At 31.5% G+C, this 17817-nt stretch overlaps 1 protein-coding gene across 4 annotated transcripts in view; it reads right to left on the bottom strand.

The window, feature by feature from the left end:
• The window catches only part of VPS13C (vacuolar protein sorting 13 homolog C), a 210849-nt gene that overhangs the window by 30954 nt on the left and 162078 nt on the right, over positions 1–17817 (bottom strand). For all 4 annotated transcript variants that reach the window (XM_044665387.1, XM_044665388.1, XM_044665389.1 and 1 more), the window contains 10 exons: positions 15656–15760; positions 14680–14844; positions 11138–11266; positions 10120–10253; positions 9682–9808; positions 6458–6693; positions 4795–4936; positions 2343–2483; positions 636–717; positions 460–529 (listed from right to left, as the gene is read on the bottom strand). In XM_044665387.1, coding sequence (XP_044521322.1) covers positions 460–529; positions 636–717; positions 2343–2483; positions 4795–4936; positions 6458–6693; positions 9682–9808; positions 10120–10253; positions 11138–11266; positions 14680–14844; positions 15656–15760 — 1331 coding nt within the window. The remainder of the gene's footprint in view (positions 1–459; positions 530–635; positions 718–2342; positions 2484–4794; positions 4937–6457; positions 6694–9681; positions 9809–10119; positions 10254–11137; positions 11267–14679; positions 14845–15655; positions 15761–17817) is intronic.

Here is a 17817-nt window from a genome sequence, read left to right as displayed (position 1 = left end):
ATGGGCTTCTGTACCAGCAGCAATGCAATGACCCAGGACAACTCTGAGGGATTTATGGTAAAGAATGTTACCCACATTTAGAGGAAGGACTGCAGGAGAGGAAACATAAGAAAAGCAACTGCTTGAACGCATGGGTCGGGGCGGACATGATTGAGGGTGTGGACTCGAAACTACCACACCAATGCAACCACCAACAATTGGGAAATTGGTCTTGATCAAGGACACATGACAAAACCAGTGGAAATGTGCGTCGGCCATGGGTGGGGGGAGTGCGGGGGTTGAAGGGGAAAGTAGGAGCATGAAACATGTAACCATGTTAAAAATGATTATTAATAAATGTTAAAAAATTAAAAAAATAAAAAAAAATAAATACATATCCCTCTAAAAAAAAAAAAAAAAGAAATGTACTTTGCCTTTAGCTCTATCAGTGTAAATACGTGCTAAAACTTTCTGACTTACTTGAATTGCAGCACTTTACTATAATCATTAAATCTTGTGATGATACTAATGTCAATAAAGGGCCTGGGTTCTGAAAAGTAAAAAAGAGAAAATAATTGGTCTCTATACAAAAAAGTTAATATTTATTACCTTGAAGAGATAGGAATACTTCAAATTAACTTTTACTTTTCCTCTACCTGAATCCAAAGCAATGGATTTTGGAGGAGCTACAGGATGAAATGCAACTGGGAACATAGAACCTGGTAATTGGTTATCAACCTAGAAGAAAAGAAAAAAATAAAGATTATTGGATTCATAAAAAGAGCTTTAATGTCACACAGACATACACCCATCCCTAATTATCTCTGTGCTCCTTAAGGATTTTTCTACTTATACTTTCACTTTTCAATTTTAAATTAACTTGCATTTTTATAACACTTTCCTTTTCTAATACAATTTTGTTTTCTCTCTCCTAACCAGAGAGACATCCTTCATAACAAAAAAATGAAGAAGAAGGGGAAAATGGTATTCTGGAAAATCAACCATCTCTTTAACCAACTGCAAAAGCATATGTCATTTGCTAAACTCATATTCCTTTCCTGCTGTAATGAAAGGTGCATTTTCTCATACCTTCTTCAGGGTTAAGTTTGATAACTGTAATGATTGTATCCCAAAATTTTTCCTTTATATTTATATTATTCTTGTCACTGTGTATACTGTTTCTAAGTTCTGCTTATTTATATACTCTGTCTGATCATATATCTTCCCATGTTGCTCTTATTCTTAATATTCATTTCCTATAATACAGCAATGTTGCATTACATTTCTGTGCCACAATTTGTTTAGCCATTTTCCTATTAATGGGCATTTTTTTTAATTCTATTTCTTTACTACCATGAAAAGTGTTAACATAAATATTTTGGATTATATGGGTCATTTTAATTCTTTAGTTCAAAATACACTAAAATTAAGGCATTGTTTTAAAACAAGTCACAAATTATATCATTCTCAAGTTTATATGTTTGTAATGAGACACTGTGACAAATACATAGTGATATACATAGATATGATACCTAAGTTAATAAAAATCAAAAGAGGATACAAAAAAGTACAGGAAAATATATGCAACTACCCAAGCAATGAGTGGAATTTATACACAGAAGCATTAGTATAGAAATCTTTATGCCAATAAAGCATATGATCACTCAAAAAGTAATTAATTTATTGTCTTTCTTTGGACATTAAATACCATATTAAATAGGGAGTATCAAGAAATAAATGGACTTTCTTCCAGATGTTATAGCTGAAAGTCTCTCATTTTAAGTAAAAAACAAATAGACAGTAGAAACTCAAACTTATTGTTTAATGTGAGCTTAAGTCATAAATTGTGTTCAAGTAACTAAGAATTTCCCTGATCAAATGGCAGAAGGTCTCTCTACATGGAAATATTTTCATGTGTTAAAGAGTTGTCATTGTTTTTAAAACAAAGTGGTTTTGTTTTTTTTTAAATACTTGTACAGAGTATATATTCAAAAAACCCAAGCCCTTTTCATAGGTGATTAAGAAAATATTAAAATGTCTTATTCTAAATTTATGTAATAGAGATTTCAAACTCAACAGATTTTGTTTTATCACCAAAAAAACATACTTTTCTTGGTTAACTGGAGATTTTGACCAAAATGAAGAATTCCAGTACTTCTGCATTAAGATGTGCAAGTCAGATGTGCAAGACAGAGATAAAATGCATTTCTATACCTAAAGGAAAGAATTCTCTAAAAATTCTGAGAAACTGGAAAAAAATATAGACATACACAACCACAATCCAAGTTAAACTTTATAATCTTGTTCTGATTTAATGACTTTATTTAGGATTTTTTTTTAAGTTGAAGATAAAAGCATATTACCTGAAGCCAGTACAACTGGGCCCGTAAACTTCTTTGGTGAGGAGACTGCTTAAGTTCAATATGGATAGCTGGTAAGAAATCTCGTTTAATAGAACACCTAATTGGGACTCGCATTTCCATTGGGGATTTACTAAAATTTACCTAAAATGAAAAAAGTTTATACATGAATAATACTTTGGAGTTACATATATTAGATATACATAAAATCTCCTATAGTAAAGGGCAAAGACCCCAACTAAAAGGTAGCATACTTAGTATTTTTGTTGAATTAATGTGAAAAAATAAAAATATATCTGTATGGCACGGGGATAGAGTACTGGGTCTGGAGTCAGGAAGAAATCTTCAAATATGGCTTCAGACACTTACTAACTATGTGGCTCTGGGCAAGGCACTTAACCCTACTTGCCCCAGTTTCCTTATATGTAAAATGAACTGGAAAAGAGAAGGGCAAATCAATCTAATATCTTTGCCAAGAAAAATCCAGAGTCAGACATAGCTGAAATGACAGAACAACAGCAAATATATACATATAAAACTCCTTTACCTCATCAAAACTATTGTAATCATTTAAAAGTGATGAGGAGGTTGAGTTATTGTATTATTGTTCTATATTTAAGTTGACCTAAAGGTCAACAATCTTACTTTAATATTTGCATTCTTTTCACTTAAGGAAAGCACTTATACAGAGTAACAAGCTGTATCAATAGTCTCTTGATGTTCAATTCTTATATACACTTTATTTTTACTGTGTCTACTGAATTAACCATTTGGGTATTCAATTTTTCAACTTATTAAAAAAACTGTTCTACAAATGTTAACTAAGTATCCACTCTATAAAAACAGTTTAGTGCTGGAAATAAAAATAAACAAACTTATTCTAATATTCTCAAGAATATTATAATCAGACTCATGAGGGAGGAGAGATAGATTAACTATAATGAAAAGAACAGTTTCTTAAGTGCAAATTTGAAAAGGCTAAGGATACAGAAATTAGAACTTTAGGAAAACATGGGAGCAAAAATATGGACCTGGTAATCATCTGAAAAAAGATGAAAATTAAAAGTATAGATATAAATAAGTGTGGAGAGAGAGCACAAAGAGAGAAGTAAGATGATAGAGCTTTGTGGAAAGGGAATTTACCCATTCCAGGAGGGCTAAAATTTGGTAGAAATAAAGTACATGTGGTAATCAGTACTTACTGCCTGACCTGATCTTTTACTTTAAGCTACAATGGACAGCAGAAACTCAAGTTTCTTGTTCAATAGAAAAATAAGTCATAAATTGTGTTCATGTAATTGAGAACTTCCCTAATCAAATGGCAGTAGGTCATGTGAACACTGCCTCTCTATCTGAAAATATGCCAAAGTTACCATTGTTTTTTTTTTAAAAACAAAGTTGCTAAAAAAAAAAAAAAAAACAAAAACACATGGTCTCTGTCCTAAACTTAATTGAAAAGCAAAACTTAGTGAATTATAAAAAGTCGAGTAAAACATATATTTTAGTCTAAGAGGTGGAGTGAGGGGAAACCTATTCAAGATCAATTTAAAGATAAATTATATATTTTAAAGAATAATTTATACCTATGCTACAAAAATTATTTTCAAAAATTGAGAAAACACTGGCAAACCTTTAATGAGGTAAGTATAGTCCTAATATTTAAACAAGGAAAGGGTAAAGCAAAGAAAGAAAACTGAAAGTTAATATTATTTATGAATATTAATTTAAAATTTTTGAATTAAAATTCAAGCAAAAAGATCATAAAAAATCTTTTTTTACTATGACCAAACTGGGTGCAAAAATAATTCAATGATTATTAATAATTAGCACAATTAATTATATTGAAAAGAAAACTACCTAAATCACATGATTTTATTAAGTGATTAAAAAATATTTCACAAATTACAACAATCATACTATATATGCTGTAAACTCCTACAAAGCATAGGATCAGAAGCATTCTGTTTTACTATGACAAAAAGTATATAGGTGAAATACATTTTGCCCTTGACACATGTAGCACTTATAGGTACCATCCCATGAATAATCTCAATTTCTAGGACCACTGGCTTTTCAAATCAAAAAGGATTTTAATTAATTTTGTATAAACCTTTCATTTTGTCAGGTGACTTGCCCAAGATAGTTAAATGGTAAAGCCAATATTTGAACTCGGGTCTTTTGACTTTGGATTTGGTACTCTCATACTGATTCATTAAAGTATTGTTAAAAATTCTTGGCAATCTCCCATGGAAATATAAAAGAACATGTTACAATTAACTAGCTGGTTAAATAACTTTAAAAAGAAAAAAACAGCATTTGTAGATTTATTGTAATTGAATATTTTTTAAATTTTCAGGGATTATAATTCTTACTAACCCTAACTGAAACATAATTAAAATAAATACATACATACATTTTGTTTGACATTAATATCACAAAATAAAGTTAACTATACCTCAAGATTGCTGTCTAATTTAATCCAGCCATGCCCATTTGACTGAAGATATTTCTGATAGGCCTGTTCCAAAATAATTATTTGCTTTTGACTAAAAGGTTTCCATTTCCGTTTTGGTTTCATTTCCCAAACAACATCAGAACTAGAATAATAAAACAATAAAATTTACTTCAATAATATGTATATACAAACATGCTTAAAACATTTCAAAATTTCCCTTCATCTCTAGAATATTACAAGTAATTTATTCTAAAAAATTTATAAATTTTGAGACTTCAATAAATATTAAGCTAAAGAATGTTTTTAACACAATTAACAAAACTTTCCAAAGGACTAAAAAAAACCAAATGTTATGCTAAAATAGGAGTTCTTAGCCTTTTTATGCACTGTCAGTCTTATCAAGCCTATAGACCCTTCTCAGAAAAATATTTTCAAATGAATAAAATAAATAGGATGTTGTAGGGAAATCAATTACATTGAAACATATTGTTAAAATATTGAAAAAAAATTCACACATCCCAGATTAAAAATGTCTGTATTAAAATATTTGCTAACTATTTGATTCAAAATGTTAACTGCATGTAGAAAGGTTTATTAGAAAAAATTAAGTTTTTACTTATATAATTGGTAGGTATTTAGTGATTGTTAAGAGTTAACAAGGTTCTAAGAACTTGTTACTGTTGTTCAGTCACTTCAGTGACTCTTCATAACCCCATTTGGGGTTTTCCTGGCAAAGATACTGGAGGGGACGCCATTTACTGAAGACAAGATTAAAAAGAATGGGGGAAGATCTATTTAACTGATGGTTGATTTATTCTTCTTTATTATAAGAATAAGGAAAGTTGATTACATAGAAGATAGGAAAAGTAATAGAAAATATTAACTTTCCATCCTGCATATTTTCCTATGCAGGATCAAAAAGCAAACCTTTGCTTACATCTCTCACTTTGTACATTCATTTTACACTGAGTTTCTGCAGCAGTGAGCAGAAACAATGAAGCTTAAAAGCAAAAGGTAAATTATTTATTAAATTTATGGCACAAACAGAACTTTTATTTCTGTATGTCTAAACACAGCAATTATATAGATTACCTTAGTATATCCAGAAAGTATATGTATATATAGTATATCAACAAATATGGTTGATCTTATCATTTTTTTCATATAGCAACCAACACCTAAAATAATTTACTAAATTGAAACAGGTTTAAAAATAAATAAAACCATTTTGTGTATGAGAGAAAGCTTGCCAGTGTAGGGTTGGGCTTAGAATCTTAAAGACTGGAATTCAAGTCATACTTCTAATTCATACTGGCAGCATAACCACAGACAAAGCCCTAGACCTTTTAGTGCTTTTGGCAACTCTGAGTTGCAAATAAGGTACTATCTTGCATTGGTACCAGGAGTTTCTTTATCTAGAAGTTCTCTATACCATGAAATCTCAAGTCTAGTCACTATATCCTAACCTTTCAGTTCTATGTGCAACTACTGACTTCAAGATCTACAAGAAGTAATTGATATCAGCACTCTTACAAATTTCTTAAGGATTATAAGTTAAGGTATTTAAAATTAAGAAAAAAAAATGCCTTAGGACATTACTGTCAAATTATATTAAATATTTTCAACTCAATAACTTTTAATCATGTTTTTCTTCCTTCCATACCTAGTTATTCCAATATATGAGATTTCTTGCTTATTTTCATTGTTAACCAGTGAAAGTCCAAGACTATGAAGTGACACATTTATTTCTTGATCAGCTTGTTCCATTTCTTCTGCTTGACGTGCTTTGGAAACCAATGCAACATCATCAGTAAAAAGCAGTACTCTTTGGCGTCCATCCAGGAATGATACCCAGTGTATTTGGATATTTGCATCATATGGAAATTGTCCACATTCATCCTAAGAGAACAGAAAAAAATTCACTGAAAAAAATATGTATTTAATACATAAGGACAAAAGCAATTGAGGAATGATAATAATAACAATAGCTGACATTAGTATAGTACTTCAATGTTTTTCAAGCAACTTTATATGCATTACTTCCTTAGATCATCATAACCATCCAGTAATGTAGGTTGTATTATTATTATACACATCTTGAAGATGAGAGAACAGTGACTCAAGAATTAAGTCCAATGATTGTTATATAACAAGTTAACTTAAAAAAACAAGATTTCAACTTAAGTCTCTCCTGATCTCAAATATTGTACTCTTTTCCCATGTAACACATTTCTACTCATTTTAGAAGGAGAGAGGAATTACAAACACGGAACGTTTTCATTATCAACAATGGAAGAAATTAAGCAAAGTAATATTATATTTAAAATTATACCAAGAAATATCCTATAAAATACCACTCTAGAGGTATACAGCATTTTACTTATCAAAACACTTTTATTTTCACCATCTTTTTTTAGGTTCCTAACAACCAAGTGAAAAAGATGAGAAAAGTAATATTATTTCCCTTTTTCAGAGGAGGAAACTAAAATAGTTACCTATGTACTTAGTGGTAAGAGTACATAAAATAAAGAGCTGTAACTCATATGGATAACTCACAATAGCACAAAGGATTTTATGCCTTATTCTTACTGTGATATTTATGGACTATAAGGTAACAGCTATATGCTTGGAAATCAATGTAAGAAAAAGATTTCAAAAATGACTTAATTCAAATCTATCATGGTTCATTTATATGACAGTACAAGCAATCACAACAACTATATTTCTTTTAAGCATATTGCCATGTAGGTGGTCTTTGATGATAAGTTTGACCTACTAACTTACTAAAAACCATTTTATGCTTTGCACAGAACTTTGTCTTAATTTTTGTGTAAGTTTCAAAATTAAGTTTCAAAGATAGTATCTTATTTGTTTAGTAGTGTAACAAAGAAGTTAATATCAGACCATATATCAAGAACTGTATTTAATTCTCAGTACATTTTAAGAATTTTTTTAACAAACTAGAGTAAATGACAAAAGGGGGAAATTCAGGAGAGTAATAAGAGATATAAATCACAAGAAGGTAGAAATGTTGAAGGAAATGAGATGCTAAGCCTGAGAGAAGGAAATAGCATTTAAGTGTCTACTAAGTGCCAGGCTTTGTGCTTAGTGCTTTACAAATATCATTTCATTAGATTTAACATAATCTTGGGGAAATAGGCACACTAATTATCCCCATTTTACAGTTGAGGAAACTGAGGCAGTGGTTAAGTGACTTGCCCAGGTTCACACACCTATTATGTGTCTACGACTAGATTTCAACACAGGTTCTTCTCACTTTAGGCTCTGCTCTCTAACCATTGTACCATCTAGCTATCTCTTGGTTACTGGAAGAAGAGAAGAAGTATTGGGAAGAGACTCTCTGAGAGGTTGTTATGTTGTGAGAGGAAGTAAATTTGTGCTATTTTGTTCCATAGGTTAAGACATGAGGGGGAAAAATATTTCAATGACAGCTATCCAGCAAAGAAATGAGCTACCAAGCAAAGTAGGAACTCTCATTCTCATTACTGAAAACATTTAAGCATAAATTGGATGACCAGTTTTCAGGGATTTTATACATGAGATTCCTCCATCAGCTAAAAGGCTGAATAATAACTTTAGTTTTTTAAGGTTTCTATGAATTTAAGAAATCTTCAAAAATTTTTTGACATTTATGTTTATGAAGGAGTCAAATGCAAACTATTAGAGACATATAAAGCCTCGCCTGTGAAAGAATCCTATAAAAAACCTAGCTGGTAACATGGTGCAGTTTCAAATGTGCTGGATTTGAAGGCAGAGAGCCTGGGTTCAAATCCTCAGTCACTTAACACCTATGAATATGCGAAGAAGTCCCTTAACCTCCTTAGACCTTAGTTTTCTCATCTGTAAAACAAGAGTATTGGACGAGATCCCAAACCTAGGTCCCAAGTCTAAGCTTCTTTGATCATATGAATCTCAGAGCCAAGGTTGGGCTAAGTCTGACTCAGGTCAGCATCTCTGGTATATAGGTCTGAAACCAGAAATGAAATGAGAGTCATGTAGTCCACCTAATAATTAACAAAAGAAAATTTACTCAGCCATGGTAGGGGAAGGATATTCACAGCAGAAAAAGACATATTCTTCCAAGTTATAGTCTTGATTCAACTAAGAATAGTTCTCTTGAGTAAGGGTGGGTCATTCTACTAGTCTCTAGTGAGAAGACTGAAGAAAGAGCCCCAAGCCTTAGCAAAAGTTGTATCAATCATTGGCCTGAGCTTTACTTAGCTTCTTAAATCAATTAAATTTTAAAGGCAATTGTAATACCTTTTTTTTTTTTCATAGATTTTTTTTTATTTTTTTTACTTTGAACCCTTAACTTCTGTGTATTGACTTATAGGTGGAAGAGTGGTAAGGGTAGGCAATGGGGGTCAAGTGACTTGCCCAGGGTCACACAGCTGGGAAGTGTCTGAGGCCGGATTTGAACCTAGGACCTCCCGTCTCTAGGCCTGGCTCTCAATTCTCTGAGCTACCCAGCTGCCCCCTATTGTAATACCTTTTAAGAAAAAAAATTATCTTGCATGGAAAAGGAAGCTTAGGAATATGCTTGCTTTACACAGCTTTACATTTAACTAATTTTTTTTCACTTAGTATTAAAACTGTCTCTAACTTCCCACCCCATCTCAAATTTCTTTTAATCCTGATCTGCAGACACAAGGTTAAAAGGCTAAACTATCATTTCCCCTAAATTTCAAATATATAATTACATTATTAAACAATGAAATTCTTATGCAAAGATTATCTGAAACCTTTAGTCCAAAAATAAATATCCTTCATATAATTCCAATTCATTCATAGTATTATATGGCAAGAAAGTCACATCCAAGAATAGACATATTTAATAATGTATAGCATACACTTTCAAAGCTATACCTTCAATAGGTCATGTTCTCCCACATTTTCTGCATATTTCCATGTTAGTTTTTTGGTACCAGTAGGATCTGCCCAAGCAAAGAGCCGTACTTGTTTTGGTAATAAGACCACTTCTTCCTTTAATCCACTAAAGTACAAATTACAGAACACAGAGAAGAGAAAAAACAACAAAATGAAAATGGAAAAATATGAAATATATACTATTAATTCTAACTACAAGTTATTTCCTATTTCAAGGCTTTTTAATAATTCTTATTATATCATTAGGCGATATCATTCAAACTTATATCAACAATCACAAGGAATATAATATTCTCAGTAGGTTGACTTAACAGATAGTGAAAGAAAAGTTAGAGATGTATTAAATGAATAGTTTAATTTGTAGAAGGAAATATAGTTACATTTATAATTTGAATTTTCTATCAGCTCTTGATATACCTCTGTTTATACTGAAGAATATCCCATGGTGTATGGTTAATGATTAGGGCAGGGGCAGATCCTTCATGGTAATCAGAGAAGTTTATTACAGTTGAATGTTCAGCAATGTTTACATCTACCAAGATACCTCCATTCTATTATAGGGAAGAAAAGTATGAGAAATGTTTTTAAATTAATATCTAATTCAAAGAAGTTTTCAAAGAAAACTCTGAATCATTTGCTTTGAAATAAAAACTTCCTTTTTGAGAAAGGACCTATTTGTTCAAAAATATTTATAGCAGCTCTTTTTGTGGTGACAAAGAATTGAAAATTAAGGAGATGTCCATCAATTGGGGAATGTAGAACTAATTGTGGTATAAAAAATGATGAGTAGTATGATTTCAGAAAAAGCTGGAAAGATCCACATGAAATGATGTAGTATGAAATAGGCAGAACCAGAACAATGTACACAGTAACAGCAATATTATAGAATGATAACCGTGATAGATTTAGCCACTCTCAGCAGCACAATAATCAAGGACAATTCTGAAGGACTTATGACAAAGAATGTTATCCATCTCTGGAAAAAGAACTGTTGGAGTCAAATGCAAATCAAAAAATACTATGTTTCACATGAATTTATTTGCAGTTTTATTTGGGAGTTCTGGTTTTATACTAGTATTTTCTTACAACAATGACAAATATGGAAGCATGTTTTACATGAGAATATATGTATAACCCATATCAAATTGTTTACCATTTCTGAGAGGGGGAGGTAATAGAGGGAGGGAGACAATTTGGATCTTATACTTTTGGGAAAATGTATGCTGAAAATTGTTATTACATGTAATTGGGAAAACAAAATAGCTCTGAATTATTTTAAAAACTTCCTTTTCTCAAATTCTTGCCAGATTCTATTCATACAATATTATCCCATGAGATTTATTTTAAATGAATGCTAATAAATTTTTTTAAGTTTTTAAGGAATTATCTTAAAATAATTTTTTAAACGAAGACAGTACAAAGGATCAAAACTTACCAGTTCTTCTAAGCTCAATAAAGTGCCATTATCTTGTTGATTATAAAAGAATGGCTTGGAGGATCCTTCACAGCCCACCACTCGCACACAGAGTTTGCCTGTCAAATTTTCAGGCCAAAATGGAAGACACTGACAATATAAAAGTTGGCTATTAGTACACTCACCCAGCATTTTAGTTTAAAAGAAGCTATGTTAGTTTTCTAAGATTTTGGTTTGAGAAAAATGTCCCAACAATTACAACTACCCCAAAGTTGAACTGGATGTCTCACAAAATAATGGATTTGCTTTCTTTGTAATCTTTAACCCAGGAGTTCCTAAATTAGGGTCCATGAATTTGTTTTTTAAATAGTTTGATAACTATTATGATATATTTCCTTTATGCTTCTGTGTATTTTTATTTTGTTCATTTAAAAACATGATTCTAAGAAGTAGCCCATAGTTTTCACCAGACTGTCAAAGGAGTCCAAGGCACAAAAAAACTTCTGTTTTTAAGGAATAGTTATAACTACTTTTTTGAGGATAATGTAGAGGAGAATTCTTGCATTACAATAGGTTCTCCTTGAAGTTTCACAGGATTGTAAAACTGATTTATCATATCACCTTGTCATGACCAATCTCTCTGTACATACCTTGATTTGAGTTTTAGCAGATTACCCTACTGTCATTAATACTGTCTCTCTTATCTTTTGTCTCTATCTAATAGATCCTTCCCTGTTGCCTATATACATACCCATGTGTCCACAAATCTTTTAAAAAAACCTTATTTGGTCTAACTAACCACCTTCTTCTAGCTATGATTTAATATCTCTTCTCCCTTTCTTAACTAAACTAAAGGCCATCTACATTTATTGCTTCTACTTCTCACTTTCTTCTAAACCCTCTACAATGTAGCTTCCAACATCATGGTTCAAATGAACATTTTTTCTCAAAAGTTATCAATCATATTTTAACTGAAAATATCATGACTTGATTTTAATCCTCATCTTTTTTTTGTTCTTTCTGAAGCATTTGACAGTGTAATACTGTTTCTCTTCTGAGGGATTAATGTGATACTCCTAAATCTCCTCTTATCTGACTGCTTGTTTCTTAGCATCTTTTATTAAATCTTCATCTATGTCATATCCACTAAATATGGATGTCCCCTAAAGCTTTGTCCTAGGTTCTCTTCTCTTTTAATCTATTCTTCGTCACTAAGTGATCTCATCATATCACTGCAGATGATTCCTATAACTTTATGTATTGCCATAGAATTTTTCTGAGCTCCAGTATCATGTCACCAAATGCCTATTGGAAATCTCAAACTGAATAGCCCATAGGCATCTCAAAATCAACATGTCCCAAATGGAACTCATTATCATTCCCCCAAAATATATACTCTCCTCTTCCCAGACCAATCGAGAGAAATTGGTCTAACAATACACAAAGGAAAATGTGAAAAGATAGGCTGCAGAAACCTCACACTGCACTGAAAGATCCAGAATGAGCTTTGGGTTGTAGTGAAATTGAACTGTAGGGGGTTGTAATGCCTTTATTTTGTATGTATACTCTTGTGCCAAAGGGGACCACGCCCTAATTGGCTTTTTGTCAGTGCGCCTAGCAATCATGTTTTGTTCCCTTTCCCTTTTATCCACAAATTATTATAATTTATAAGTTGGTTATATTTACAAGATACATTGGGGAGACTAGTCTTCCAAAGGATCTCACGGCCAAAAAGGTTGCAGACCCCTGCCCTAAAGCTATGATTCCCAGCAAGACTGCAATCCCTAGCAAAACTACAATTCCCCGCACATCATTACGTGCTGACATAGACAGGAGACAAATTGGGTGGAGTTCCATGTCTAGCTCTCTTTTCTTCCTGTGAGGGCAGCTATGAACATAGAACTTTTGAGCAGGTAGAACATCTTACTCACGTGGCTCTATTTTGTCAGATAATAAACTTTATAAAAATAATAAACTTTAAGTACTGAACATCAATTTAACTCTTACATTTATTTATGGCTGTTATATCTGTTATTCAGATCATTATAGCAGTTTTTAACTCATTGAAAATAACTGTTTTAAAAATAACTTTAAGCAATTTGGAACTATGACCATAGAACTATAAAACTGGGCATACTCAATATTGCTATTAGTTTTAAATCACAAAGGGATTAAAGACAAAGGAGAAAGACTCATATGTACAAATATATTTATAGCATATTTTATTTTTGGTGGCAAAGAATTAGCAACTGAGGGGATGCTCATCAACTAGAGAATATTTGAATAAGTTATAGTATACAAATGTGATGGAAAACAATTGTGGATTAAGAAATCGTGAAGGTAATAGTTTCAGAGAAACCTAGTGAAATTTCTATGAACTAAAACAAAGAGAAGCAAATAGAACTGAGAAAACAATGGACACAGTAAAAGCAACACTTTTAATGACAATCAACAGTGAAAGATTTAGCAACTCTGATCAGTACAATGATCTAGGACAACTACAAAGGACTCATAAATGTTATCTACCTCTATATAAAGAATTAATAAACTCCAATTGCAAATTGAAGTAAATGTTTTTCCTCTTCATTTATCTTTTTTTGGAACTTGTCTAATGTTGTAAAACATGTTCTGTACATGCATAATGTATAGGCATATGTATAATGGGTACTGTATTTCTTATCTTCTCTATTAGTGGGGAATGGGGGGAGTAGAGGAAGAGAATTTGGAACTAAAAATAAAAATTGAAATTGAAACTAAAAAAATAAAAATAACTTTAGAGCTGTTTAGACTGTTTTAAGTTGAAACAAATGATAGTGAATGTGCATGACTACTTCTAAAGTTTCATTTATTTTTCCTGAAGCAACAAGTCCTACCAATTCTTATCTTTATTATCTTTCCTGGTATTTAAACAACACAAATTGGTCCTCTTTATCTCCAAATCCTTCTCTTCTCCTTTCAGGTTCATGCCAACACTTCCCTTACTCCAGCCATTCTAGCACACAATGTTTTTTTTTGTTTTTTTTTTTTCCCTTCTTTGAATTCCCCCGGACAGTCTTATTCTTGTGAATCTATCTCTTTATTTCTCTGAGTTTCATCTTCCTTCTCTGTACATGAGAGGGTCTAGAATATTCTGATCATTTATGCCACACATTTTAATACTTCTTACATATTATTCTACTGCTGAAATATTTCTTGGATATGTCTACTAATGAGAATGCATATACAACTTCTTTCATATCATCTGCAACATAGTAATTGTTCAATACTTGTTCTTTAAATACCTTGTTAAATTGTATTATGCACAGAGAAAATGTGAAATAGAAGAAAACTTTTCCAAGTTGACAGACTTTATACAGAAATCTGTTATAAGAGTGTTAACTGTGGCTCTTGGAGGGCCAAAGAGGAAGGCATTTCCTACATGCATATCTATATTATATTATTTTATATTATATTATAAAATTATAGTATAATTTCTATAGTACAAAAATAATTATAAAATCATTATAAAAATATACTACATATCATAAAAATAATTAACAATTATAATAATGAATTTTTTTTACCTCAGAAGTGGCAATATAGGTCCATTTATTTGTTGGTAATGAGCCATCAACTGCAATTTCTCCAACTTCTAATTCCATTGAAGACTTATTGGCAATGGTAAAGAAAGGAGTCAGAGTAACTATCCTTGTAAGATTAAAACTGCTCATTTTGATGCTAACTCCAACCTGGGGAAGGGAAATAGATTAGTACTTTACTTTCATCATCCTACTTTATAACCAAACATCAATTAAAAAAATCTTTAGAATTCAAATTAAGACTATTTAAAATGTTCATGACCCATTATTATTTTAATGCTGCAAATTTTAAAAAATTTAAGCATTTCTCTAGAATCAATAACATTTCAAAAAAGTCAAAATATTGTCCTTCCAATTTAACACCATTAGAATCAATTTAAAAAGCATTTATAATTTCACTAAAGTATAATTATTAAAATAAATATGCATGTACAGAAGGAAATAATTTTACTTAACTTTTTTATTATTCCTTTACTTAATTTTCAAATACAGAGAACTGTTGACTATTTACAGGAACTATAACATGCAATGATACTGTATTTTTTAAATATGAATTTCAATACAATATAAAAACAGTTGCTAGCATCAACTGATTCATTTTTGTCTATACAGCCAACTTTGAAAATAAATTTAGTTAATATTAAGGACTGAGTTTTCTTTTTCTAATCCCATATTACTGTTAGAAAAAATTCAAGGAATTTCAGACATTAAAAAAAAGATTTCAAAGGAACAAAAGAAATTGAATGATTTCATCACAATACTCTGAAAATTGATCAGTACAGCCAATCATTTAAATATCAGGATGTAGACATGACCCTGGATGGAGGTGATCCACATAAAATACTAGATTTCTGATTCTCTAGATATCAAGTTTGGAAAATATTATCAGGCACAGTTTAGATTACTATAACTGTGGTAAAAATAAACAAAAGGTCAGATTAATGAACAAGCAGCATCTTACCAGATATTCCATATTATTAGCAGGACATTTTACACAGCCATAACTTCCAACTGTATCCAATGAGAAACTATTGGACCAGGTACTAGTTGAAATTCTTAACTGTACCTGTACCAGAGAACATATATCATATTATTTAAAGTCAGCTGACATTGCATCAAATTTCACTGGTGAAATATTATTAAGTATTTCTCCATGTTAACCCAGAATACTGTGAAGCTGTGGACTTAGGCCAAATAAAAAAAAAATAGACGAGTCAAATAAAATTAGGCCATGAGAAATGCTCTAACTTGAACAAATGATTGAAAATCTCTAAACCTCACTTTATTCCTCCATAAATAATACCTAAATACATTATTCATCTTAGAAGGCTGTCTTGAGAATAAAGTCAAAGCATTTTAAAAGTGCTACAAAAGTATACCCAAAGTCTTCTGGATTAGAGAGACCAAAATTGACAAACTGTGAATTGCACAGTGTGGGAGAAAGCTCAGATGCTTTAAGATCCAGCTCCCAAGGAAACCACAATCAGAAGGGAAAGAATCAGAATGTAAGAGATAAGATAAATAGGGAGGAAGGGGAGTAAAATAGTCTAAAAGTGTCAAAGATTTCAGGAAAAAGAAATCTCAAAAATCTTGAAAATAAATGTCAACAGGAAAAGCAGAAGGAAATGTGCATTCCAGATCTAGTAAACAAGTTCAAGCATACATGAATACTGCAAAATAAATGAGAACTATGAGAGTATAATTTAGATCCTACACAGCAATAATAATGAACAGAACAGAAAAACTTGAATCTCTAATGGCAACCCTTATCAAAGAAATAAATAACAAAAGAATAGGAATGCAAATACAAAGAAGTGAAAGGTAATACAGAAAAGAAGCAAAACATTGATCTCAAAATAAGATACATAGAAACAGTCTATGGATTAAAGGTCTCCCAGAAGAACAAAAAACAAAAAACATTAACATCATAGCAAAAGATATAATAGAAAGAACTGACCAGAACTTCTAAATTTAAAAATAAAATCTCAATTGAAAGAATTCACAGATGGCTTCCAGAAAAAATAACCCAAGGTAGAAATCTCCAAGATACCTAGTGATTAAGTTAACAATTTTAATTCAGAAACAAGTTCTGCAGGTCATCAGGAGAAAGACTGTCAAGTATGAAGAAAGGATATTTAAATAATGCAAGACTATTATTCACCCACTAGAAAAAGGTAAAAGGAATGGAATAAAGGGTTCTGAAATGAAGTAGAACTCAGGATGCAGTCCAGTAACCTATTCTGAAAATCTGAGCTAAACCATATAGGACAAAAGATGGATATATAGTAATTAGGAAGAGTTTGAAACATTTTTTAGGAAGAAAAACAGAACTGAGGAGATTATTTGCTTCTTGACAGAACCCCACAAAGCACTACAGCTGAACTGTAAGAGGAGTGAATAAATGCAAACAGCATCAAAAGAGTGACAATAGAAAGACCGAAAATGAGACTTCTTTCTAAAAGAAGAGAAAGAGGTAGAGATAAAGGTGAAAATTTGGTAAAAGCAATAGTAAAAAGGTAGACAAGGGGAATTATAGATAGAACCCAGAGGTATCCCATCTATAGCGAATAATTCTCTTCCGGGATTATATTACAACATCAGAAGGCATATTAAAGGGAGAGGGAGAAGTGAGGGATAGAGTAATGGTAATGTTCCAGGATCAAATTAAGGACTAACAATGAGAGAAGGTGATCTCAGAAAGGGGAAATGAAAGAGGCCTTACTCAAGAGATGGAAAGGGAATACACTGATAAATTTTCCTATAAATAAAAGGATCAGTGCTTGTGGGGGGCCACCTACCATAGGGCAATATCCTCTTTGATATTTGTAATAACTGGCAATGTTCTGAGAGTGAGGCACAGTGGAAAAATGGAATCATATGGTAAAGTCCAAGAAGTCAGAGGGTGAAGGCACCTACAATGGATACTTTGGAAGCTTTGATTATATGAAGAATAGAAAGAAAAGAAAGGGACCAAATGATTATAAGGACCATGAATCAGAGAATGAGGATCTAGACTAAACAGAAAAAAGATGGAGGATGAAGAGAGAAAAAAGAAAAATGATACAAAAAGATTTTAAATTAAAAAACTATGGAACAGAACTAGCTAAAGAAGAGGAATGAAAG

This window comes from Gracilinanus agilis, chromosome 2 (genome assembly GCF_016433145.1).
Source record: "Gracilinanus agilis isolate LMUSP501 chromosome 2, AgileGrace, whole genome shotgun sequence".
In the NCBI taxonomy this organism is placed as follows: Eukaryota; Metazoa; Chordata; class Mammalia; order Didelphimorphia; family Didelphidae; genus Gracilinanus; species Gracilinanus agilis.
This window is presented reverse-complemented; position numbering and strand designations above follow the sequence as displayed.